Consider the following 24,968-nt stretch of genomic DNA (forward strand, 5'->3'; position numbering starts at 1 on the left):
GATACTCAGAATTTTTGGTATCGGATCGGTATCGGTTCTGAAAAAATGGTATCGAGCCACCCCTATGATTAACTAAACTACAGGACTTCACTTACTAGGTGTTCAAACTGAAAAAATTTTAACGCATTAACTCTAAACTTATGAAGTGATTTTAATGTGACAATTTGCGCAATTATGTTTATGTGAATGACTACAAAAACAAAGCAATAAAAATTACAACGTTACATTTTAAATCCGTTGCACACAACATGTACAGTGTACACTTAACAAAACTAAACAAAATCTAGCAATGATATCATTGTCATATTTGCATAATAATTTTAGTTGGACCTTACTTTCTTCCAATTATTTGCATTCTGAATTTTTTTTTCAGGCTATTCCTGCTTGCATCTACTGAATTTTGAACTAAACTGTGATTCGTCTACCACTACATTTCACCTTACAAGCACAGCCATTTCTTTTCATAATCAGGTCAAAAAAGAGATAAGAAGCAAGACTCTTTAAAACTCTAATCTTTATGAAGAACATGAGAACTCCACATCAAAGAGCAATCAATGCACGCGATGAATCGAAAGTGAACTGGACAGCCTAGATCTGGAAATTCTGACATTGCGAAATGAGATGGCATGATCTGAGAAAGGAAATGCGTGGTCGCAGATTATTCCAATGGAAAATGGTGCTGGGTTTATCGGCGTAAATTTAATCAGTCATGCCACCGTAACACACTGAACTGTGCCCACCACAAAGCTGAAAGCAATTTCCCCTAGTTCAAACGCTCGCCGTTTCTCAAACTGAAATGTGTGTGAAAACAGTGTCGAACCACGAACGTGTAATTTCGTCAGAGGTGTGTGGTCACACGATATTTAACCTCAGGTTGCCAGAGAGAGTGTGCGTCTACTGTGTGGTGCTAAAATAAGAACAACATTTCGCAGGGGAAACTTTGATGACTCAAAGTGTGTCAGTCCAGCCCCTGTGTTATCCAACTGCACATGACAGGATCAAATGAGTGATAGATAAGTGATTATTATACCAAGTAGAATTTTTACAGGAAACACACAGGTAAACATAAATAAAATGTGGATGATTTAGCATCATAACATTTAGCTTTGTAGCTGCACTGGGGGGAACATTCATGTGGCTTAATTTCACAAGGTAACCACTAAGGCCAAAAAACTAAACGTCTCGGGTTGATAATAAAAAAAAAATTCTAAAAATTAAATGTGTGTGAAAACAGTGTCGAACCACGAACGTGTAATTTCGTCAGAGGTGTGTGGTCACACGATATTTAACCTCAGGTTGCCAGAGAGAGTGTGCGTCTACTGTGTGGTGCTAAAATAAGAACAACATTTCGCAGGGGAAACTTTGATGACTCAAAGTGTGTCAGTCCAGCCCCTGTGTTATCCAACTGCACATGACAGGATTAAATGAGTGATAGATAAGTGATTATTATACCAAGTAGAATTTTTACAGGAAACACACAGGTAAACATAAATAAAATGTGGATGATTTAGCATCATAACATTTAGCTTTGTAGCTGCACTGGGAGGAACATTCATGTGGCTTAATTTCACAAGGTAAAAAAGGCCAAAAAACTAAACGTCTCGGGTTGATAATAAAAAAAAATTCTAAAAATGTAGTTGTATGAAACACTGAAGAGGATGAAAGTTTGTGATAAACCGATGTATGTCTTGTGTAAAAGGTTGTATGCAACTATGCATAAACTATAAATTTACATATTAAATTGAATGCAATAGTTTATGCCAACTGAAAATGTTTGTGTAACTTGAAATCTGAAAATTAACTAAGTGTTTTTACAATTATATTGTAACATTTAGATTTTGTATGTAATCGTTTACACATATATTTATATTTGAATTAAAAAATAACAATAATAAATATATATATATATTTATTTTATTTAATTTTTTTTTCAAATAATTAACAAAAAGTTAGGACTGGAACTACTAAAAAACTGAAAATTAATGTAATCATTGACTGTTTTTACACTTACATTGTAACATTTATATTTTAAACCTTTTCTGCACAAAATGTAAAGTGTATATTTACATTTTTTGATTTACAACCTTCAATTTTGCACATTGTACAAGAAAAACATGCTTAAACGCAAACTATAAACTTATGAATTAAACTAAATGCAATAGCTTACACAAACTTTTTTTGTTTTGTTTTTTTACAAATGATTAACAAAATGTTAGGGTTACAAATAAAAAGCAATACAATCTATAAATATATACATATATATTTGTAACCTTTTTAGATGAAATGTATAGTGTAAATTGACTTTTGTAAATCTTACAAAAAAAATTAGTTTTACAACCACCAATTTACAAGACGCATTGTACAAGAAATACTGGAGATAAAATTAGCTTTAATTAATCATTTAAAAAAATAAATCAACAAATTAATTGACTATCTAAATAGTTTAAAATGTACAAATTTTACTGTAAGAATGTTCAGTATTCAAAAATACTACAAATCTAGCAATTATTATCATTGCCATATTTGCATACTGAATTGTGATTGTTTCTTTCCCGAGTTATTGAATAGAATAAAAGTTTGTGATAATGAGCACAGTTTCACTTATACTGACAAAGTTCAAAACTCACGGTGTTGAGTCCAGGCTGATGCTGTTGGCCTGTGTGGAGGACGCAGACTTGTGATTGGTGAACGTCTGGCATGGCGAGTCATCGATCACGTGATCAACTAGGTGGCCAATGGAGGAAGGCCTGACCCGCGCCCCGTCTGTGGTGAACACTGAGTTACTGCTGAGCAAAGAAAGAAATTAAAAACATAATTGGAGCGCTAACCCACAGACTGGATGGACTTGCATTATGTGGGTTAGTTTGTGAGTGTGTGTTAACTCACTGATCGGGCGAGTCTGGTGGAGAACGGTTCGGCAGACTCTGAGTCTCCAGCCGGTCGTCCGAGAGGGAATTCCTGCTGACGGTCTCCCAGTCCAAACCGCTCATCAGTCTTCTGACCAGAGGCTTGCTCGGCGACCTGGAAACACATTAGATTCACAACAGATCCATCAACCAGAACCACAAGAAACAATGTACAATGCAATTCCTAATGTAAAATTCGATAAAAATTTTTGCATCTGTAAAAATGTTTAATCACTACTGCTGTGGCATTTACATAAACCAACATGGCACATTTGACGTTACGTAACAATTAGAATTACAATTGGTAATCTTCATAAACTTTATTACAATTTATTTGACAGCAAAAATGTCAGAGAAAGTGACCTTTAAATATAGTTTACAAACAATCACTCTTTCCTGTTATCTTTGGTTCATACACATGCGACTCTTTTCAAAAGTCTTAGTTATCGTAAACTTTAGGAATATTGTGAAAAGCCCAACTATTTCAAATTTAAAGTTATTTACAATATGTAAATGAACAAGGTACAGTTTACACATTTCAAAAGCAAGTTTGCGATGAGCAAACAAGTTTACAAACAAACAATGCATTTGCGGTTACGTTTATTACTACTGAAAACCTTAAACGTTTTATAACAAAGTACCTTGTAACATAAACATTTCAAATTCAAACTTGATTTCCCTCAATTTTGCGATATTTTATAGGAAAACAATGAAAACATAAAAAAGTTACCATTACAACAACACTAGTTTACAAATAAACACTCTTTCCTGTTACATTGTTCGTACACATGCCATGTCTAAAAACTAGGGCTGGGCGATATAGCTAAAAAATGTATCAACGATATAATGTTTCATATCGTTCGGTATCGATAATTATTTACATTTTTTATAACCTTTTTAAAAACAAAGAGCAATAGGAAATTTTTTTTTTTAATTTAACCACTGTATTTTTAAAGGGGTCATATGATGCGAATTTCAAGTTTTCCTTTCTGTGAGAGAGAGAGAGAGAGAGCGCGAGAGAGAGAGAGCGCATCACATCAAAGTCGACAGCTTCATCACTGTGTCTGTCACACGACTCTGTTCCCTTTTCGGGCTCTGTCTTTACATTTATTTTGAAAGATGAAGCTCACGATTATGGTAAGGGGGCGTTACATTTCCGACGAGTGCTTGCGGTGTTCGGCCAATCACAATGCACTGGGTCAGCTGGCCAATCAGAGCAGACTGCGCTTGTCGGAAGGAGGGACTTTGTAGAAAACGAAGCGTTTGAGAGAGGCGGGGCATAGAGGACCTACAATAATGTACAGTACTTGAAAAATAATGTGTTTTTTTAACATTAAAGCATGTCAACATATTCTGTTACACCAAATAATGATCTTTAAAAAAAGCATCATATGACCCCTTTAAATTAACCAAATTTATTATCGAGACAAACAACAAATATTTTTTGTTTTAACAGTCAAACTCACAATAAAAATTAAACAAATATCTAATTTCTAATGTTTTATATGCAGATTAAATAGGTCTTAATTAAACTTTTGGCTTGTCTCCCGAGGCCACAGGAGGGCGCAATGAGCAAAATAATGCAGCACATTTAAATTGTGAATGCAAAGAAATAAATGTCTATAAAAAAAACCCTGCATTACGTCTAAATTAACTCATATAAATCCAATATAATTTCGTAAATTGCATAAACAATTATGAACAAAACAGCATTATGTATTTGCATCATGCTTAATACAAATAGTCGAATCGCCCATCACACAGATTGCATTTAAAAACACATAAGACGCAGTGAAAAGGAATAAAACTCCACAAATTTGCGACGTGTTTTCTAAAAGTTTAAACTGTTTTAACTTTAAATGGCTACATCTCTTGTATGAGACGCGAGTGCAGCAGTCGTATTTGTCTGTCTAAAAATGCACTGAATATGCGTTCTGTGTGAATGGCTTGGTTACGGTTTTCACCTAGTCAAGATCTTCTCCGCATTGAGCTTCTATATTTCTCTAATATTTTGAATGCATAACACAGCAGCGGCGCGTCTCGTGGGCTAGACTAACAAAACATTAAAATGCAACGTCACTTACATCATTATCACCGCATCTCGTGCTCCACTGATGACGCTCCCTGACGCACACCTAACATTCAAATGCAAATGTATATTTTAAATTCGACTAATATTCTTTTTTTTTTAATTCACAATCTCCTCATCACAGGCAGGCACAGCACTCATTTCAGCATGTGTTCGTGTTTGTGTGTGCTGTCTGTTACTCATAGTACGTGCCTATATCGAACATTTTTTATCGTTATCGAAGAAGGTGTACCGTCGATAAATATCAATACCGTTTTATCGCCCAGGCCTACTAAAAACTATAAAAAAAAAATCAAAAGGTTTTTTTTTTTTTTTTACAAAGAAATTGCTCTTTTCTGTTACCCTAAGCTACTCTTTACTCACTAGATTATTGTTGTTGCACGACACAAACACTAGTTTACAAACAATCGCTCTTTCCATTTGGGTTGTTTGTTGTTGCTACTTCTAAAAACTTTTAATAAATTGCCCAGAAACATTCCTGAAAATTGAAGAAAGAAATCTTAATGAATTTCATACAAATATTTAGAAAAAAAACTTGCCAATTTTAACTCAGTCTCCTATATATATATATATATATATATTTTTTTTTTTAGAATTTACGTAAACCAACATGGTACATTTTACACAATGGTTTTTGTTTTAGATTGTCAAAACAACAAACTAACAAGCTTTTCTGCTACTATGTCTAAAAACCTAAAAATCTAACAAAGTGCCCTGAAACATTTCTCAAAGGTTAAGAAAGAAACCTTACTGGATTTCGTACACTATAAACACTATGAAAAACGTTTGCATTTCAACTCATTCTGCGATATTTCTTAGCATTTACATGAAACATTTTACACATTACAATTTTTGATATATTTTTAACATTTACGATTTCGTACATTTTAGAAATACTATGAAAAACATTTCCATTTCAAGTCATTCTGCGATATCTCTTATAATTGACATAAACCACCATGAACGTAAAATGTAAAAAGTAAAATTTTTCCAATGAAAATATCAGAAAAAAGTAGCAAGCAATGCACCAACACTAGTTTACTCTTTCCTGTTGTGATGTTCGTACACGTTGCCCTTAAAAACCACAAACCTACTCCTCAAAAACAATGTGTCAAACTTTACACAATTATCGCACCCTTCACAGCGAAAAGATTGGCGTAGTCGAAAAGAAATACCTCCTAGAAGTATGATGAACCATAAACCGTAGTTTAACTTTCAGCCTCAGCATCTTCGAAGCAAACGTCTGAGTGTGTTTTCACAAACATGTGCACGCCCTTCACAGCCGTGCGCTACACAGCCCTGCTTACACTTCCTGTGTTTGGGTGTCGTTCTGAGAACATCTGACCACACAAACACATGCACACTGACACCACAGGGATCAAGATAGGTGCGAGCCTTTCCATAATGCAACACACCCAGACACGTACACACATACATTGGCACATACTGCTAAATATAGCAGATGTAACACCGATAAATATCCACGTCACTGTCTATAGTGTGGTGAACCAGGGCTTTTATAGTTAACTAGAACCAAAACCATAGAAATATAAAAATATATATTTTTATCAAATAAACCATTAACAGAGACAAAATAAAATATAAAAAACTCATAAAAAACAAATATAAAAAAAAAAAATCATCCAGTTGCCCAGGAAACATTTCTTCTTTTCATTTATTTTAACTTGATATAATGAAAAACTAGTAAAGTAAAAGCTTACATATTGAAAACAGTGTAGACATTTAAAAAAATTAAAATAAAACTAATTGAATTTAAAATGCAAAATAAAAACGAATTAAAAATATTGCAAAGATACTAAAACAACACTGCTGTGAACAAATAAGCACAATGGATAAGTATTACTACCGGATAACTTTTTACTTCCAAATTGTTACATAACGCATATTGCTTGCACAGAATTCCCCTGCTTATTGGTTATTAAAAATGTGTTACCTTGCAAAAACTCTGTTCTTGTTGCCTCTTTCCTTTCCGTACTGTACAGACTGCACCTCTGTCCTACCACTGCAAAAAATCCAGAACATAGTGTCACTGTCGGCTCTCAAAACTACATTTGTGCAAGAATCACGAGAGATAACTGTGCAACAGTTGACAAAATGACTTAGTCATGAGCAAAACTTGAGAAACACAACCAATAAATTGCTAATAGTGGCAGGTGATATAGCTTAAATTTATCATTTTCAGCTTTTCAATTAAATTCAGTATGAATTTTGATATGTATGCATTTGCAGTTTCAAAACATTTTATACAAGCAAAATTACTTAAAATACTTTAACTTTACTTAACATACTTTACTTACTAAAAATACTAACTTTACTTAACATATTGTACTAACTAACTTTACTTAATACTTTACTTACTTGACTTGCACTGAAAATCCTTTATCTAATTTGATGTTTCTGGTCAAAAATGTATAAAAATTGCTCTAGTTATTCTATATTGTCACCAAATCTAAGCTTGACCCAAGTTTTTGCATGTTTTTGAGTGAAGAAAAAACATAATTTGTGTATAACTTCGATGATGTTCACTCAAAAACTGAAGTCCATAAGCTCAGATCAGTGAAGCCTATGATCAATCGGTTCCAAAAAAGAAATACAAAACTGTGTGAAAGAAAACAAGCTAAAAACACTGAATCCAATATTTAGTATTTGGAATAACAAGAAATTTTTATAAGCTGGTCATTTTTGAGTGGGAACACCACAAGTGTAACAAGACTGGGGTGCCATGGCCTGCTCATATATCCACTACATACTAGTGCTGTGTTCGAAACATCGATACGACGATGTATCGTCACAGAGATTTGACGATACGAGTATCGATACAGCTGTCCCTGTATCGCTATTGTGGCACGTGTGCAGCAGTGGACCGCGCTTAATTTGAATACAAGAACACCATTTAAAACGGAGTAGAAAAGTGCAAGGTTTCTAATAAATAATGAATAGAGCATAATATATAGGGTACAACAAGGTTTAATCTGGCCGCAGAGGAACACAACCGGGGTTGCCTGATATAAAGAGACGTAATCCCCAAAACAGAGCTTCCCACTTGCGCAATACGGAAATATCTGTTAAGTGTGCTACTTTTCTTTGTCAACCTGGCAACCCTGTGTGATGTTTCCAGCTCCTTGTTGAGAAAGATACTGTAGCTCTTGAGCAATTAAGCTATTTAGTTGATCAAATTGCGGGGCAGCGCTAAAAAGTTTGTTCTTAAATGTCTGAGTGCGGCCGCAACGTGATCTGTGTGAGTGACTGAGCATGTGTGTGTGAGATACAGTGAAGACAGCGCATTAGTTTAGAACTCTTCTAATTTTTTAAAACATAGTGTGTGTGTTAATTTGTGCAATGATAACCTACCAGCAATGTAAATATGATTTTTTAATATATTAGAATGAGTACATTACAATATAAATTTATTAGAAAGAGTACATTATTATTTATGGGCTTAAAAACAAGATGCAAACAATCAGAATATTGTACCTGGTGGGGAGTGCCCAATGTAAACATGAAACATATGTCATTACCTATATTGTACTGTGGTACAGTTATGGAGGCCCTTCATAATGCAGAGCTCAGCTGCCTGCTCTGCCAATAGTTAGAAATGGCACTATAGTAGTCAGTGTTTAATAAACAGCTGTTTTACTAAACTCTTCTGAGGTGAAATTCAATGCAGTTCCGTATTGTGATATGTATCGTAGCCTCTATATCGTGATATGTATCATATCGTGACTTTGCTGGTGATACACAGCCCATACCAAAAAAACAACACACGAGTTCAAACTCTTCTAATGTTCTCACCAGTAGCGAAACTTGGATCCGAGGGTGAAGTAATGCAGGAAGAGGTTTCTCTCCGGAGGAACGGGCCGCTCCAGTCTGAAGAACGTGTGATGCTCCACGCAGGCCTTCCATAAGTTCTTACAAGCTCTGTAGTTCATCATGTTGAAACCCAATAAAGACTCTCGGTTCTCAGTCTGTGAAACACATTATGAAAAAAAAAAACAGAGATCAGACGGAAGAAAACAAGAAAAAAAGGTTTGTTGAACTCAAAGCAGATTTGAGCAAATTATCCATTTTAGTATGTAACGGTTTCAGTTGTTAGTACCAATCACAATTTTGCAATTTTTAATTTTATTTTGATACTACAGCAAAAGATATGATTTCAAATTTAAAAAGTAAAATATTAATTAAATTGTAGTCTTCAGTTATTTCTTAAGTAAACGGCAGGTAATAATGAACATAATTAGACACAATATTCAAGTAAAGAGAGATTAAATGAAAAACAAGTCTAAACAAATACATAATTTTGTACATACCAGTTCTTTTCTTAGTTGTATAAAAAACTGTTTAGATTTAAAAGATATTTTTACAATTTTCAACCTGAAACACAAAAAAAAGAGAGGGAATGGGACATAAAAGATTAAACAAATTTGTATCCACAAGCTTTCAGTTGTGTTTATTTCAATGCAAATTTCCCAAATAAAATCACGTCTAAGGAGAAATTCACAGATAATATGACACTCACCATGGAAAGTGGTTGACTCGTACCCTGTCCTTATAGACGGAGATGCCGGCAGACAAAACTCCGATGTAAATCTCTGTGTTACAGTGGTCCTGAAATCATCAAGAGTTGGAAACCATAAGGATGCAGTTTCCATGGCAACATCAAAACCATTTTGTTTCAAAGGGTGCTTAAACTTTTGGTTTACTTAAGAAGGGATGCTTATACTGGTGACCATTTCAATAGATCAATAACGCTAGATGGATTGAACAGTTAAAAGAAACAACAGATGACAAAACAGTATACTGAATGAACAAATACCTAGAACAACATAATAGTGATGTACGAAAATACTACTACTGCTTTCTACTTTAAATTTCACATTTAATTTTTTCCATTTCTTTTTAATTAATTGTAAAAATTTACTAGCAATTAAAATTGTAAGCTTTTTTCAGCTAGAAAATTAACTGTAGTCAGTAGCATTTTGATATACAGTCAAACCAAAAATGATTCAGACACCAGATATAATTTTTGATATTTTTTTAACTAGTGGGTGCAGGACACTATAGTTCAATTATTTCAGTGAGGATAGCAAAATAAAGTGAACTGTGACATATTATACCCAAAAATTCTTCATATAGTGGACTACCAGTAAAATGTATAAAAATTTGGAACCAAAAATTATTCAGACACTTTGACCTGACCTTGTTCTGCTTAAGTGTCTTTCTTTAAAGGGGTCATATGATGCGATTTCAATTTTTCCTTTCTCTTTGGAGTGTTACAAGCTGTTCGTGAATAGATAAGATCCCTAAAGTTGTAAAGACTAAAGTCAAAGTCAAACCCAAAGAGATATTCTTTATAAAAGTTAAGACTGGTCCACGCCCTCCTAAAATGCCTCGTTTAAACACGCCCCCACAAGTCTACGTCACTGTGTGGGAAAATTTGCATAACGCCCCCCAAATGTTCACGCAATGAAAGAAGGCGTAACTTTATTGTTGCTGTCGCCATGTCGTAAAGACGCTGTGTGTTTTGTTGTGAAAGCGAAACTACTTTGTCTGGCCTTCCAAAAGAGGATATGACTAGAAATCAGTGGTTAAGTTGTATTTACAACACTGTTCCAGAACAGTTCAACCCAAATATTCAGATGTGTCCAGCGCATTTTATGGAGGACTGTTTCCTGATCCTGGAAGAGTAGATAGACTACAATGCTGGCTGTTCTGACTCACAGACTGTAAGTACGTTTTCATATTTAAAGGATTTGCCACTTACGATTCAAACGCGAGTTTTGGGCAGTGTAGAGTAGCGCTTGTTGTTTGTCATTTCTCCGATCACAGATGCATACATGGTTTTATGTTTATGCGGCGCGATGCAACGCAACGTATAAAAAGACTGGATAATTACTGATTATGTTGAGTTATACTATCACAACGCACTGGATAGCTGGCCAATCAGCGTACACCTCGCATTTCAGACCGATGAGCTTTGTAAAAATTGACGCATTTCAGAAAGGCAGGGCATAGAGAAACAATAATATACAGTATGTGAAAAATAATGTGTTTTTTGAACCTTAAACCGCATAAACACATTTCATTACACCAAATACACAAAATAATGTTTTTTTAGCAACATCATATGACCCATTTAATTGCTGAAGAAGAACTACACTGATTTATTATCACAAAAACGACAACAACAAAACAAACACTAAAAACAAACAAAATCAAAGCGTCAAAACACTAAAAACCAAACAAAACAAAAACAAAACATTAAAAAGAAAACAAAACAAAAAACTAAGAAAACAAATAAAACACTTAAAAAAATAAAAAATAACACAAAAAACTCAAATAAAGCAAAACATGAAAGAAAACATGGGTGCATCCCTAGTTTTAAACGAAAGCAGACATCATCAAGCCTCTAGTGTTTGTTTGCAGTATATATGAAACACGAGGGGCAGACAACGGGGTAAGATGGGCCAGTCACTCACCAGAGCATAGTGCAATTCCACGCCATACAGCTCCAGCGTCTGTGCAGCATTCAAGTAGTTAAACTCGGACTGAGCTGGTGTGAGTCCACTGCATAAGAGAGAGAGACTCAATCTCACAGATCCACAAACAATGAACCGCCTTGTTCCACAAATCTGTCCGTGTGTGTGTGTGTGTGTGTGTGTGTGTGTGCTCAGCTGTGACCCTTTGTTCCTCAGTCTCCGCTGACACTCAGTTAAATATAAGAATCTTTAACACACTGGAGGATTTCATGGACATGTCTGGCGTCTCTTACTTGTGCTCTTGGTGAAGTTTGGCGACCTCTTTCTCAAAGTCCTGTGGTGGGTTGGGAATGAAGCTGTACTCGGAGAGGTACCCAGGCAAATGTTCGGAGTGACTGTAGTCTCCCAGCTCAGCTGAAACACAAAACAGGCCAAGAAACCATGTGTGCATGTACGTCAGCGTGAGACACGGGGCACAATGTGTCCTTCACCCTTTCAAAGAGTCAGACTTCCAGTTTCCTCATGATCTAAGTGAGCACTCATTCGGTCTACTGGAAACTCAACAGAAATTAAAATGAAAACCGTTAACTTTCTTAAAATAGTTTGAAAGTTATTACCAAGCTTTTTTCCTCCCGCAAAATTAACATTTTGATGATACTGACAAGTTGATAATTTACATAAAAAATATTTTATGTTGTTGCATAAACCTAATAAAATTAACAATAAATACTACTAATAATTAATATATTAATCTAACATTTATTATGCATTACAATTTTGTAAAAAAATTCACAAAAATGTAAAAATACTAACAATAAAGTTGCATGTTCATTTATCTTAACATCATAATTTGAAGCATTAAACTATTTTTTTCTTTAAAAAAAAAAAAAATCTTAAATGTCCCTCCGACATCTGTTCTTTTTCATTTGAGAGAATTTGGACAAAATTGTTTAATGCTTCAAACCATAATATTGAGATCAATTGACATGCAACTTTATTTAGTGTTTTATCTCTATTTTCTTCTTCTTCAAAAAAAATTTAATCACAAGTATATTTATTGTTACAAAATTGTTTAACGTTTCAAATTATGATGTTGAGATAAATTAACTTGACTCTTTATTTTGAATGTTTCATCTCAATGTTATAATTGAAAGCATTAATTTGGTACAATTTTCTAAAAAAAACACTGAAAACAAAGTCACAAGTACATTTATTGAATTATGAGAAATTTATTACATTTATAAGAATTAAACCATTTTGTTAATTTTTCTCAAGAAATCCACAAAAAATTAAATGTTGCAAGAACATTTGTGAACATTATACTGTAAATTGAAGCATCAAACAATTATACAAATTTCTCCACAAAATGCAAACACTAAAAATAAAGTTGCAAGTATATTTATCTTAACATTATAATTTGTAGCATTAAATCGTTTTGTAAAATTTTCTCAAAAGAAAAAAAGTTGCACAGTAAGTACATTCATCTCAACACTATAATTTGAAGAACTAAAGAATAAGACAGATATTCATTTAGAAATTAAATTTAACAGTGTTATTAAATTATTTGTATCGTTATTTTAGTAGTTTTCAAGTCAGCACTAAATAGGTCATCAAAATGAAAACTAGGCAGAAATGAGTGTGCACAACAAAACCACCAATAACCGCCAATTTAAAAAATTTAAATTAAAGCCAAGAATGAATACAAAATTATACAATAGCAAAAACCTAACAAAAACAGGAACCTTATGCCATAAGTTATGCTATTCCATAATAATCAAATGTGAAGCTACTAGTAAAACAGACCAGCTGTGGTGAGAGTAACATGACCGGTTACCACAACAGATTGTTAACTATGTAATAAATCATACATTTTCAGCCTTATTACTGGAAATGGGTCAGACAGGGACAGGAAAGAGACAAAAGGCAGATCATGGACTATTTGACAAAGCTTTTGTTCATCCTGTGTGGATGGTTATATCACCAGCCAAACAAACGCACAGGTCAGAGAGTTTGCAATCAGTTCCTCAAAATCTGCTTCATTCAAACTGACGTGTAAACCATCACGGATTGCAAGTACATACTTAGCATAATGCATTACAGCTTTAACATTTAAAATAAAAAAAGCCTGATTAACAGAAAACCTCATTACAGATTCCTCATGTTTATTTGCTATTACAATGCTTTATAGATATCGGCATTGAAAAACCCATAGGACCACTAATTGTTAGTGCAAAAATAAGCTGTAATACTTACCCTGAACAGCATAAGAAGCCAGAAGAACTGCAGTATTTTGTGGGCAAGGAAGTCTAGCAGAGAAGCAGAACGTAAAGTGTTATATGAGATTTGCTTTTGGAGGAAAAATACATAGTTTTTATAAATAAATAGTATAAGCTCACCTGCCACTCAGAATATCCTGCTTCAGTTGCAAAAAGTACAAATACCTGCAACAAATAAATATCACAAACAAAATTATTTTTAGATCCGTAATAATCATCCAGACAGAGAAAATGTGTTATTTTGTACTATTTACACAGATATAAGTTAAGTTATGTAATAATATGATATAATATACTTAGAATTTTACTTGTCATATGTGCAAAGCTTGGTAGTAACTGATTATATGTAATCTGAATTACATAATCAGATTCCAGAAATGTAGTGCTTGTAATTATATTATGTTTTTAAATACTCATTATTAGATTACAGTTACTTTTTAATGGATTACATGATTTTTAATTATTCACACAATGGCTGTAAATTATTACAAATATAATAAAAAACAAAATATTTAAAACCTGGAAGACTTTGACAATGTCATTGCTCTTTTCAAATGTATAAATAATTGTTTATGTGACACAGGGATTCCCAAACTTTTTTGCTAGTCAAACCCCTCTGACCTTAATTATTTACTCATATTTAAAGTTAATTAGTATTTCAGTAATTTAACAATACATTTGCATGTTCTCTCATGTTGGTTAATGGTCATTCATTTTATTTCTTTTAGCTTATTTGTTAAAGGTATAAACCCATTTAAAGGTATAAACAAGTTAGGTCAAAAGTACTAGAAGTAAACCAAAAGTAGTCAGAATACATTACCTAAAATGAGTAATCTAGATTACATTAGTGACTATAATTTTTATCATGTAATTTGTAATCAGTAACAGACTACAATTTGTAAGTAATCGACCCAGCGCAGCTTATGTGGAGAAATGTAAAAAAATAAAATAAAAAATAAAAATATACCTTGTGTACTCTTCTTGTAGTTTACTAGGATCACTCACGAAAAACTTCACTCTAAACCTCAGATAATGTGGAGACGGCCCTAAAAATGAAAAATAATTACAATCAGAACATTTTATTCTGACACTTCAAAACAAACACCTTCAAATTTTAAAAATTGTAAAACATGACCCACTTTTGAGCTGTTTTCTAATAGGTTTGTTTGGGTCCAGCCACCTCTGAAAAACATGGTCATAACCAAAATTTAGGACACTTTTTACTCAATATTTTCAGGATGAACACACAAACTGCTAAAAATATCAGCTCAGCAATGTGAAAGTCACCAAATGTGCTCGTCGAATCAAAACCGAAAACCATCAAATGCAATGAACTAAACATTCACCTCGTTTTACTACGAGCAGAAACAGAAATCAGCATTTCAATATGTGACCTGAGAATGAACTTTCCTGTTTGTACTGACACTGTGTGTGTAGAAAACAAAATAACTGCCAAACTGCTCACTATAAATAATAAACAAGGTTCATGGGATATTATTTTTGCATCTTGACGGCGACAACTGAGTGACAGGTGAGCATCTACCTGGATGTCAGAAGAGTCGTCTGCTAGTTGAAGGCCAAAATAGTCTCGCTCTGTCAGCTCCAAGTGTCTATACACTACATCCAACAAGATCCGCCCCTGATCTTGCTTCTACAAGAGACAGAACGTGTTTTGATATCAGTTCTGGACTGTTAAAAATAAAAGAAAGCACACAAAATAAAAACATGTTAAAACAAAAAACATAAAAGACAAAACACAAAGCTAAAGCTAAGGAAAAGCACAAAACAAAATACAAAAACTAAACCTAAAATAAAAACCCAAAGCAAAAACGAAAACAAACCAGAACACATCAAACCAAAATAAACCAATACAAAACCCAAACCAGAAAAAAACAAACCAAACTAAACCAGAACAAACCATAACAAAAACTAAATCTGAACAAACAAAAACCAAACTAGAAAAAAAAATTCAGAACAAACCAAACCAGAAAAGAACAAACAAACCAGAACTACCAAAACAAAAACCAAATCGGAACAAACGAAAACAAACCAAACAAAACCAAAACAAAAAAAAAAACAAACCAGACCAAATCAAATCAAATCAAATACCAAAACAAACCCAACCCAGAACTAAAACAAAAAACAAATCAGAACCAAAACAAACCGAATAAAATCCAAACCAAACCAGAACACCCAAAGCAAAACAAAAAACAAAACAAAACCTGAACAAATAAAACCAAAAGAAAATAAGACTCTTTTGCTTGAAAATTAACCAAGTAACTAAGTAATATCTTTTTTGATGACATTAATGACTTCAATGCTTTAAATTTTTTTTCAGTCATGACAACAAATATAGCGTTTCCAAAAATGTTGAATGTTATTGTGTGCAAAATACAGTAAAACAAACTTACTGTATAATCAAATAAAAACTTATTAAAAAACTTATATAAAAACCTCTGAATTTTAATAGACAAATGTTTCCAAGCTAGCTTAACCATTCAACCCAGACGATCTGTGTGGCATGTATGATCATGACAGCCATGGCCTCAGGACACGCTTCTGTCCAACCCAGGAATGTGAAGCATCTGCCCGAAACAGCCACTGTGAGCTGCACGCGCAAAACCAACCCCAGCCGCCACATCGTATAACTCCAGCCAGCCTCTATTGTACCTCACAGACGGCTGGTCTCCTGTGGTGCTTCTTACCGACTTGCCATTTAGCAGACATTTTTCATCCAAACCAATTTATTGCACACTTAACGGCAGCGCTGCAACTGAGGAGTGAAACTCTGATACAGCAAAAGTCAGACATCAGTTACTTTGCGGTTTCTGGGTCACTTCTACCTAGGATTGAACTTGCAACCTCCGGAAGATCATTATCCACCCAACTCTAAAACGTGTGCTCACTGTTTTTGAAAGAACAGTTCAGTCAGAAATAAAAGTCCTGTCAGCATTTTCACACGTCGTTCGAAATCTGTAAGATTTTCTTTCTTTTGTGGAACACAAATGAAGATAATTTGCTGAATGTTCAAGATGCTCTTTACTTTCAATAGGAAAAACCGCTTAAATTTCGGTCTGTTTGTATGACTTAAAGGGGTCATATGATGCGATTTCAAGTTTTCCTTTCTCTTTGGAGTTTTACAAGCTGTTCATGCAATATGTAAGATCCATAAAAAATATCTCTTTGGATTTGAGACTTTAGTCTTTGCAACTTTACAGATCTTCTTTATGCACCAAGGCTTGTAACACTTCAAAGAGAAAGGAACAATTGAAATCGACCCCTTTAAAATGTAGTGCACAAATCTTATGGACAACTTTTAATGTAGCTCTTTGGACATTTTTGGAGCTTAACAGCCAACATTTTGGTTAGTAGGAAAAGAGCAGCTGAGAAATTCAGCAAAAGATCTTCATTCATGTTCCACAGAAGAAAGAAAATCATACAAGCTTGGAATGACATATAAAAGATTTTTTCGATTTATGATTGCTGTGTTTTAAACTACTCGTCTGAGGGGGAAAATGTGCATCACGTAGATTTTGTGTGAAATTCTTTAAGTTCTCAAATACTTCTGCTATAAGTTCTTCAAGAGGTTTATGAAGAACATTTAAACCATGTAGATCAGGGGTGCCCAAACTCGGTCCTGGAGGGCCGGTGTCCTGAAGAGTTTAGCTCCAACCTCAAGTAAACACACCTGAACCAGCTAATCAAGCTCTTAATAGGCATACTAGAAACTTGAAGGCAGGTGTGTTGAGGCAAGTTGGAGCTAAACTCTGCAGGACACTGGCCCTCCAGGACCGAGTTTGGGCACCCCTGGTGTAGATCTATTTCCAAAGGTTTTCAAGAATTTTAAAGCATTCCTTAAAGCCCTTCTGAACCCTTAAAGAAGTTTCTGTAGGACTCTAGAGAAAGAATCTTTGGCTCTTCTCAACATCCAAAGAGATCCTTAAAACAGAAGAATACTGTTGAGATATCAGGGTCTTTATTCACTCAAGACTTACAAAATCAAACTACTTTGAACTTGCGACTGCCAAAAGCACAAAATAAAAACAATTGCAATCTTATGAAGTTAGTATTGAAGTACTGTTGAATTAAAGCAGATGTTTGCATTTTCTGAAGTGATTGTGAGTGATGTTGGCCTGCTGCCAAGATCCCAGAGCGTTCTGAGTGGTTGCCAGGGCGTTGCTATACAGCCGCTAAGGCGTTCTGATTGGTTTTTAGCATCTTGCTGGAAGGGTTCTGAGTGGTTTTTAGATGGACAGATGGCCAAACAAATCCACCCTGTGACCTTCAGTGTAAATTTACAGGACTTTTTTGCCTGTTTTGTTATCCACCAGATGAAAATCTAAGCTTTGATCACTTACAAAAGAAAAAACACACTTACTCCTCATGATTTCCAAGAATGTAGCACAAACAGCACTGGAGTTTAATACTAAACAAAAATACGCAATTAAATTTTGCCTTCTTTAGGAAAATAAATAGTGCTGAGGGTGGATTAGCTTAATTAAAGAAACAGTTCGCCAAAAAAAAAATATTTATTCATCTTCAGGCCATCCAAGATGTAGATGAGTTTTTCTTCATTCAGATTTGGAGAAACGTAGCATTATATCACTTGCTCACCAACGCATCCTCTGCAGTGAATGGGTGCCATCAATATGAGAGTCCAAACAGCTGATAAAAACATCACAATAATCCACAAGTAATCCACACCACTCCAGTCCATCAACTGACATCTTGAGAAGCAAAAGCGTGTTTGCAAAAAAAAAAAAAAAACATCATGAAGACGTTAACGTCAAACAGTTGCATCTGTCTAAAATACAAGCCCATAATCCATAATATCATTCAAATAACACATCAAAATCCACCAACATATTTGTTTAGAACAGTTTTGGACTATTTTCAGTTGTAAACGGTGCTTGATTTGTGCATGTATTTCTCTCCTGATTCAGACAAGATGACATTTTCACTGGAAAAAGCGATATTATGGATAGAGGACTCATATTTTTGCCGGAAACAATGATTTGGCGTTAAAACTGTGTTGATGATGGATTTGTTTCTTACAAACAGGCAGCTTTTCGATGGACTGGAGTGGTGTTTTTATCAGCTGTTTGGGCTCTCATTCTTTCTGACGGCACCCATTCACTGCCAAGCTGAGCAAGTGTTGTAGAAACAAACTCATCTACATCTTGGCCTAATTGTGAGTAGCCTAAATTTTCAGCAAATTATAATTTTTGGATTAACTATTCCTTCACAGACGTTACACATGAGTGTACGGGTGTATACTCACATTGGCTCTGAAGGTCTGTACTGTGCTGTCCAGCAGTAAAACGTTACACACCACCTGCGCGTGCTGTCTCTCTCTGGCCTCCTCCAACGCTCCCACATCGTAAGATCTGCCAGCAGGCAACCGGAAGCGTGCGGTCATTACGGTCCCCACTCCGTCTGCGAAACACACAGAGGCTAAAGGTCACCAACACGCTCACCTGACCATGGTAAACGTTATTAAGCAGTGTAAAACACACATACACACACTAGCCCATGTGATCCTACAGCAAACATCAGTCACAAACATTCGTCTGTAGTCCACCTAAAAGTTCCTGTAAACAGCTATAAAGCGAGCAGGGAAAATGTTTTAAAGATTTTAGCTTTCAGGTTATACTAGTAGAGATGGGAAAGCAAAAATCAAAACAAGGCACTTAGAAAACAGTCTTTCAATTAAAGAAACTCGTAAAGGAAATAGAGTTCAGGGTTGGTGTCAAGATAATTCGGATTCACAACTCACGAAGTGAAACTGCTTAATATATTTACTTTTCTTTCTCTGTAAGCTAACCTAATTCAGCTTCTAAAACTGCTGACATTCATCCTCTAATATTGAACTCTTTCATTCAAGGTTTTAGTGATACTAAACGCTCTTCTCAAAGCAAACAAGGTCATGTTCGGCCAGCTCTCAATCGGCCCACTGAAGAGTCCCTCAAAAGATACCTGGTTGAAAACCTATTTATATTAGAAAAATCGAGCAATTTCAATCAGACACACAAAGATGGAAGAATTTCTACAAATCAGAATGCTGTGAATCTTCCTTTGAACTCCTAGCAAAAAGAGACAAAGCATTTTACAACCACAATCTCGCACACCTAATTTAATTTCTGACTGATATTGATATCATCAGCGATAACAAAAACACAACAAAAATGCACTTTAAGATGATAATTAACGCTGTTGAGGTATAAAAGACAAGAAAAAAAGTATAAAAGAGAAGAAAATACCGCAAAATATTATCCATGCTTAAAATGTTTGCGCTAATAATGAACAGTTGTAAACTGAAGCGCTTTTCTAGCAGGTTAATTAACTCCATACACATCTTACACACATGGTTAATCAGATAAATACACAACAAATGTAATATTAAAATTTTCTTCTGCACATAATGTTGCAAACACACAAATGGACTTAAGCCAAGTTACATGCTAGTCAGAATATGCATGTCATGTTATGAATGTGCACTTTTTGTAACAATGCACTAAAAACATTTAATAAATAATGAATTAAAGATGTAAAAGAGCATAAAAATTAACAAAATTGCTATTAAATGTTGATGTCTAAATTAATTGAAAATCTTTGAATGTTTGGTTTAATTTTGAACTTCCTTCACAACTAAAGTGTTTTTGCTGACTAAAATACAAATTTCTAAAATTATTTACATTTTTTTTTACTTATTTGATCCAACATAATCCTAAAAGAAAATGCAGCTAAAACATAAATAAAGCATGTATTGTATTATATTATATTATATAGTGCTTCTCCAATGACATGCTTCAAATGTGTCAGCATCTATTTAGTGGACCAAACCTAGATGAAGAACATAAAAAGTTCAGTTACCTGATAACCCAAATTTGGTTTTCAGTTTTGGTTTTCAGCTAAACTAAAAACTGACTAAAATGAATAAAGTTTACATGTCAAAATATCAACTAAATCTAAGGGATATTATGGCCAAAAGACAAAAACAAAACCGAAAACCAAAAAACTGTGTAAAAATGGACACTTAACTCTATATAAGATAATCTAAACTCTTTTGCTTTATGCATTTCACTCTAGAGTCAAGAGAAAAATCAAAGTAGTGTATCGGACGGCCCACTATAAATCTCAGACTTTAGACGCCCCCATTCTAGAATGATTGGCTCTAGACAGCCCACTCTGGACTCTTTAGAGCAGAATATCTAGAGCAGAATCAAAGACCTGACAGTGAGTCTCCTAGACCTAGATCAAAAACCTCTTATGCTAAGGAGTTTGTTCTAGAGTTTTAGCTCACTGTAGGGTCTCAGACTCGACACCACCCAATCTAGAGTCTTTGTTTCTTGTTATTTGATAGATCTGTTCATTCACATTGCTTTTCTGTGTGTTGTAACCACAATCTGGGAGGAAAGGCCCATATCTGTCCACAGGGCAGCTGACGGGGAGCAGGATATGAGCTTATGTGATGTTGTATACAAAGTCTCTTTCAAGGAACACTGGCTTAACACATTCACAGCACGTTTACTGGTGCTAAGGTCATAAGAGGGTGACTAACATTCACTAGTTGTACTTGGGGTACTCACCCTTGTTTAAACCTGGAACAAAAAACAAGATTTATTTTTTTTAAGTCACTGTTTTATGTTTGCATTTTGTTTTTACAATGAAAGTCAATGGGGTCCAAACAAAAAACGACTGGACCCCATTGTTTGTAAAGACCGAAAACAAAACACCAGAACATTTTTCAAAATATCTTCTTTTGTGTTTTACAGAAGATCAAAGTCATACGGGTTTGGAATGACATGAGGGTGAGTAAATGATTGTCTTTATTGGGGGTGAACTATCCTTTTATGTTTTTTACAAATTAATAAGAAACAAGTATTTTTCTTTAGGATTCGCCAAGCTTTCTCTTCCCCTTTGAAATGGCATTTGCATCATTTATCATCAGTTGTCGGCATGGTTTATTTTTACATTTTTTTAGTGGTTTCTAAAAATGGACACACCTAAGTTTCTTTACACATGTTCATGCTGTACAAAACAAGCTCCCATAACACTTAAAGGCAGCTGCGTAAACAACAGGGGGTCAGAGTTCATGACCTGTAGGAACAAACATGCAACTTTTCTGGATGGTCACATTCGCTTATTCAAACTCCTCCACCCAACTGATAACAACCATTAATCTACGACACAATCTACATGGAAAGATACTGTCAGACAAAAAGTGCCATCAATAACAAATGCGTTTCAGCACACTTTAACTTTTGACATCCATTTGACTAAATTTACACCAGCGTACCTTTACAAAGCAAGTCTTTTGAGACAAAAGCATCACTGTTTAGAATCTCTTCAACTCCTACGGTCACTGTTATTGTGACGATGAAGAATGAAAAGATATGAAGTAAAAAAAAAAAACTCAAAGATTTTCAATCATAAGATCACAAAAACACAAATCAGTCCTAAAAATAACGGTTATATCTGATACTTACATCAGCACAGCCTTATTTGTCCTGCGGGTCAATGCAGAAAGGATCATCTCTTTGTATAACTTGCTAAACTGTGATGTGTGTGTGTATGAGAGAATGTGTGTGGTGGAACATTTCTCTTCTGTAGAAGTTTCCCCGGATGTCATTGAATACCACAAACACCGAAACACTCACAATTTTCCGCTGAGTGGGGTTCAGACCACCAACACCTTCAGATCTCAGACAGTGTGGGGTTACAAAATGAGTTTATCCCCCACCCTAAAAACACTCTCATGGTCAGCCCCCTAAACCAATATTTCCATCCTTCTCTCTAAGGTGAAGCCATCATATCCTATAATGCATAATAAGCTACAGAGGTTTTCAACTAGTGTTCTGATTAAGTTCTGTGAACATCAATCAAAAATACAAATGCTGAAAGTCACATTAATAAAAATATATACTATAAGATAGGGGTGTGCGATATTGACAAAAAATTATATCTCAATATTTTCTGGGATTTTATCGATAACGATAATTAGACAATATTTTGCGGAGTGTGTTATTGTGCTGGTATCTTAAGGACTGCCGAAGACAGCTGACTCATAATGTTTTTAATATTCTTCATATTCTGTGTGGTGGTCAGTTCCTACTGATAGAAATGAATCTTTTCCAATAAGTTTAAACTGATTTTTGCATTTTAACCTTTATAAAGCCATTTTTTCTACAATTGTCCATTATATTTTGAGTCAAATTCTTACATTTAATCAGGGAATTAGAATAATAAGACATTTGGGCTGTTACCAAGCAAATTAAATCAACACAGAAGCTGCATCTGAAGTGGCAGTTAGATGTATTTACACACATGTATTTTGTTTAATGCAAGACATGAATGCATTTAACCTGCAATTACAAATGCATAAATAATGTTTTGATATATTAAACATAAAACATTGAATACTGATATATGAAATGATTTAAAACATGAAAAAAAGAAAAAAAAGAAAAGAAAGAAAAAGCCGAAAATTACGATATTATCGCAGACGATATATATCGCACACCCCTACTATAAGAAATAAATTCCAATATATTTTGTTGTTGATGTAAACTGCATGTGTTCAATCAAACTTCATGACATTTTCCCGCAAATTTACTTGGTAATTTGGCCAATACTAAACCCAGATTTATCCCACTATTTGTTCCACATGTTAGTTTGGTAAAATCACACTTCTGTTGTCATTTATGCACTTACAAAATTGTCAATATTCAATTCAGTCAAATTTTGTGATTTATTGGACGCATGCAGTTCACTGTATTTTCAACACATTTCAATGCTCAATTTGAAGGACATTTTAATAAATGGACTTTAGGAGTAAAATTTTACAAGTACGTTCAGTGGTTCTCAACTGTTTTTGCTTTAGGATGCAGATCTTTTGCATTAGACATCAAGAAGGAGCCCAAAACAGCAATGTTTAAAGGCACTGTTGGACCTACAAGTCAAATTTTACAAATAAAATGCATGCGTACGTAAAATTTAGCTTGTAAACGTTCTAATGTGGGTCTTGCTTTGAACATCGAGTGGCAGTTCAAACCAGCACCTTTGAAGGCACTGTTGGACCTTACAAATAAAACTGCATGCATTCTTTAAAAAAAATTACAAGTAATTTTTTATTTTTTTTTACAAATGTATGTGTACTTACAATTTTGCTTGTAAACACCAAACACAGATCTTGCAAATAATGTCAATTGGCAGCCCAAAATAGTTCTTTACAAGATACCGCTGGGCCTTACGAGTAACATTTTACAAGTAAAATTACATGCATTCTTAAAATCTTACAAGTAATTTTTATTTTACATTTTATGCATACTGAAAATTTTGGTTTTAAACGTCCAAAGAAAATCTTACATTGAATGTCAAGTGGCAGTTTAAAACAGACCTTACAAGATACTTTTGGACCTGATAAGTAAAATTTTACAAGTAAATTGCATGCGTTCTTAAAATTTTACTAGTATTTTTTGTTACAATTGCATGCATATTTAAAATTCTGCTTGAAAATATCCAATGCGGATCTTGCATTGGACATCGGGTGCCAACCCAAAATAGTACCTTAGTGTTGGACCTTACAAGTAATGCTGGGCGGTATACTGGTTCATACCGAATACCGGTGTTTATTTTTGCTATGATATGAATTTTTCAAATACCGCAATACCAGTGTATGTCGCTTAAACAACGTTCGGGACGCGACACTGTTTGAAAGGGGTCCCTTTTCACTACTGCACTGTGGTGAGGGAACAGCTGTATGTGTTACTAAGCGTGAAAGTTCCGAAACTGAAGCTGTAGAACTAATAGAACATGATGACAGAAGAACTCATCCACAATATCCACATTGACCGCCACAAATATCCACCGCCCCCTGCCATCAGCTCCCGCATCTCACACACACACACACACGAGCGCGACTTTAGCACTATTTAGCGGCTTTTTTCCATAGAATATTCATACTAACAAACCTAGCAACTTTTTGGGATAAACCTTAGCTATGGTTCAGTTGGAAGATTTCGCCAGTGCTGTGCCGCGAACGCGAGGTCTGACTTTCCCGGAGAAGTGTCACCTCTCTCGGCGTCTGTTCTGTGCAGTGAGCGGCAGAGAAGCAGCGCATTCAGTTGGCCGCACTGCAGCAGACTCGTCAATAAATGAGTACAAAACAGCGTTTCCTAGCACCTGTCGCTTACTGATT

General features: G+C 34.7%; 1 protein-coding gene across 5 annotated transcripts in view; it reads right to left on the reverse strand.

Annotated features, from left to right (window-relative positions):
• The window catches only part of LOC107586954 (tyrosine-protein phosphatase non-receptor type 4-like), a 48,675-nt gene that overhangs the window by 18,527 nt on the left and 5,180 nt on the right, over window positions 1-24,968 (reverse strand). For 2 of the 5 annotated variants that reach the window (XM_016274520.1, XM_016274524.1), the window contains exons 2-15: window positions 19,050-19,204; window positions 15,312-15,419; window positions 14,908-14,950; window positions 14,736-14,814; window positions 13,889-13,933; window positions 13,746-13,798; window positions 11,786-11,906; window positions 11,493-11,580; window positions 9,533-9,621; window positions 9,324-9,387; window positions 8,809-8,981; window positions 6,950-7,018; window positions 2,887-3,021; window positions 2,628-2,786 (exon numbers count right to left, since the gene is read on the reverse strand). In XM_016274520.1, coding sequence (XP_016130006.1) covers window positions 2,628-2,786; window positions 2,887-3,021; window positions 6,950-7,018; window positions 8,809-8,981; window positions 9,324-9,387; window positions 9,533-9,621; window positions 11,493-11,580; window positions 11,786-11,906; window positions 13,746-13,798; window positions 13,889-13,933; window positions 14,736-14,814; window positions 14,908-14,950; window positions 15,312-15,419; window positions 19,050-19,187 — 1,364 coding nt within the window. In that variant the 5' untranslated portion in view covers window positions 19,188-19,204. Of the gene's footprint in view, window positions 1-2,627; window positions 2,787-2,886; window positions 3,022-6,949; window positions 7,019-8,808; window positions 8,982-9,323; window positions 9,388-9,532; window positions 9,622-11,492; window positions 11,581-11,785; window positions 11,907-13,745; window positions 13,799-13,888; window positions 13,934-14,735; window positions 14,815-14,907; window positions 14,951-15,311; window positions 15,420-19,049; window positions 19,205-22,257; window positions 22,315-24,968 lie in introns of those variants that run through there. The other 3 variants (XM_016274521.1, XM_016274522.1, XM_016274523.1) reach the window with 3 other exon arrangements.

This window comes from Sinocyclocheilus grahami, unplaced genomic scaffold, assembly GCF_001515645.1.
Source record: "Sinocyclocheilus grahami isolate Dianchi unplaced genomic scaffold, SAMN03320097.WGS_v1.1 scaffold87.1, whole genome shotgun sequence".
In the NCBI taxonomy this organism is placed as follows: domain Eukaryota; kingdom Metazoa; phylum Chordata; class Actinopteri; order Cypriniformes; family Cyprinidae; genus Sinocyclocheilus; species Sinocyclocheilus grahami.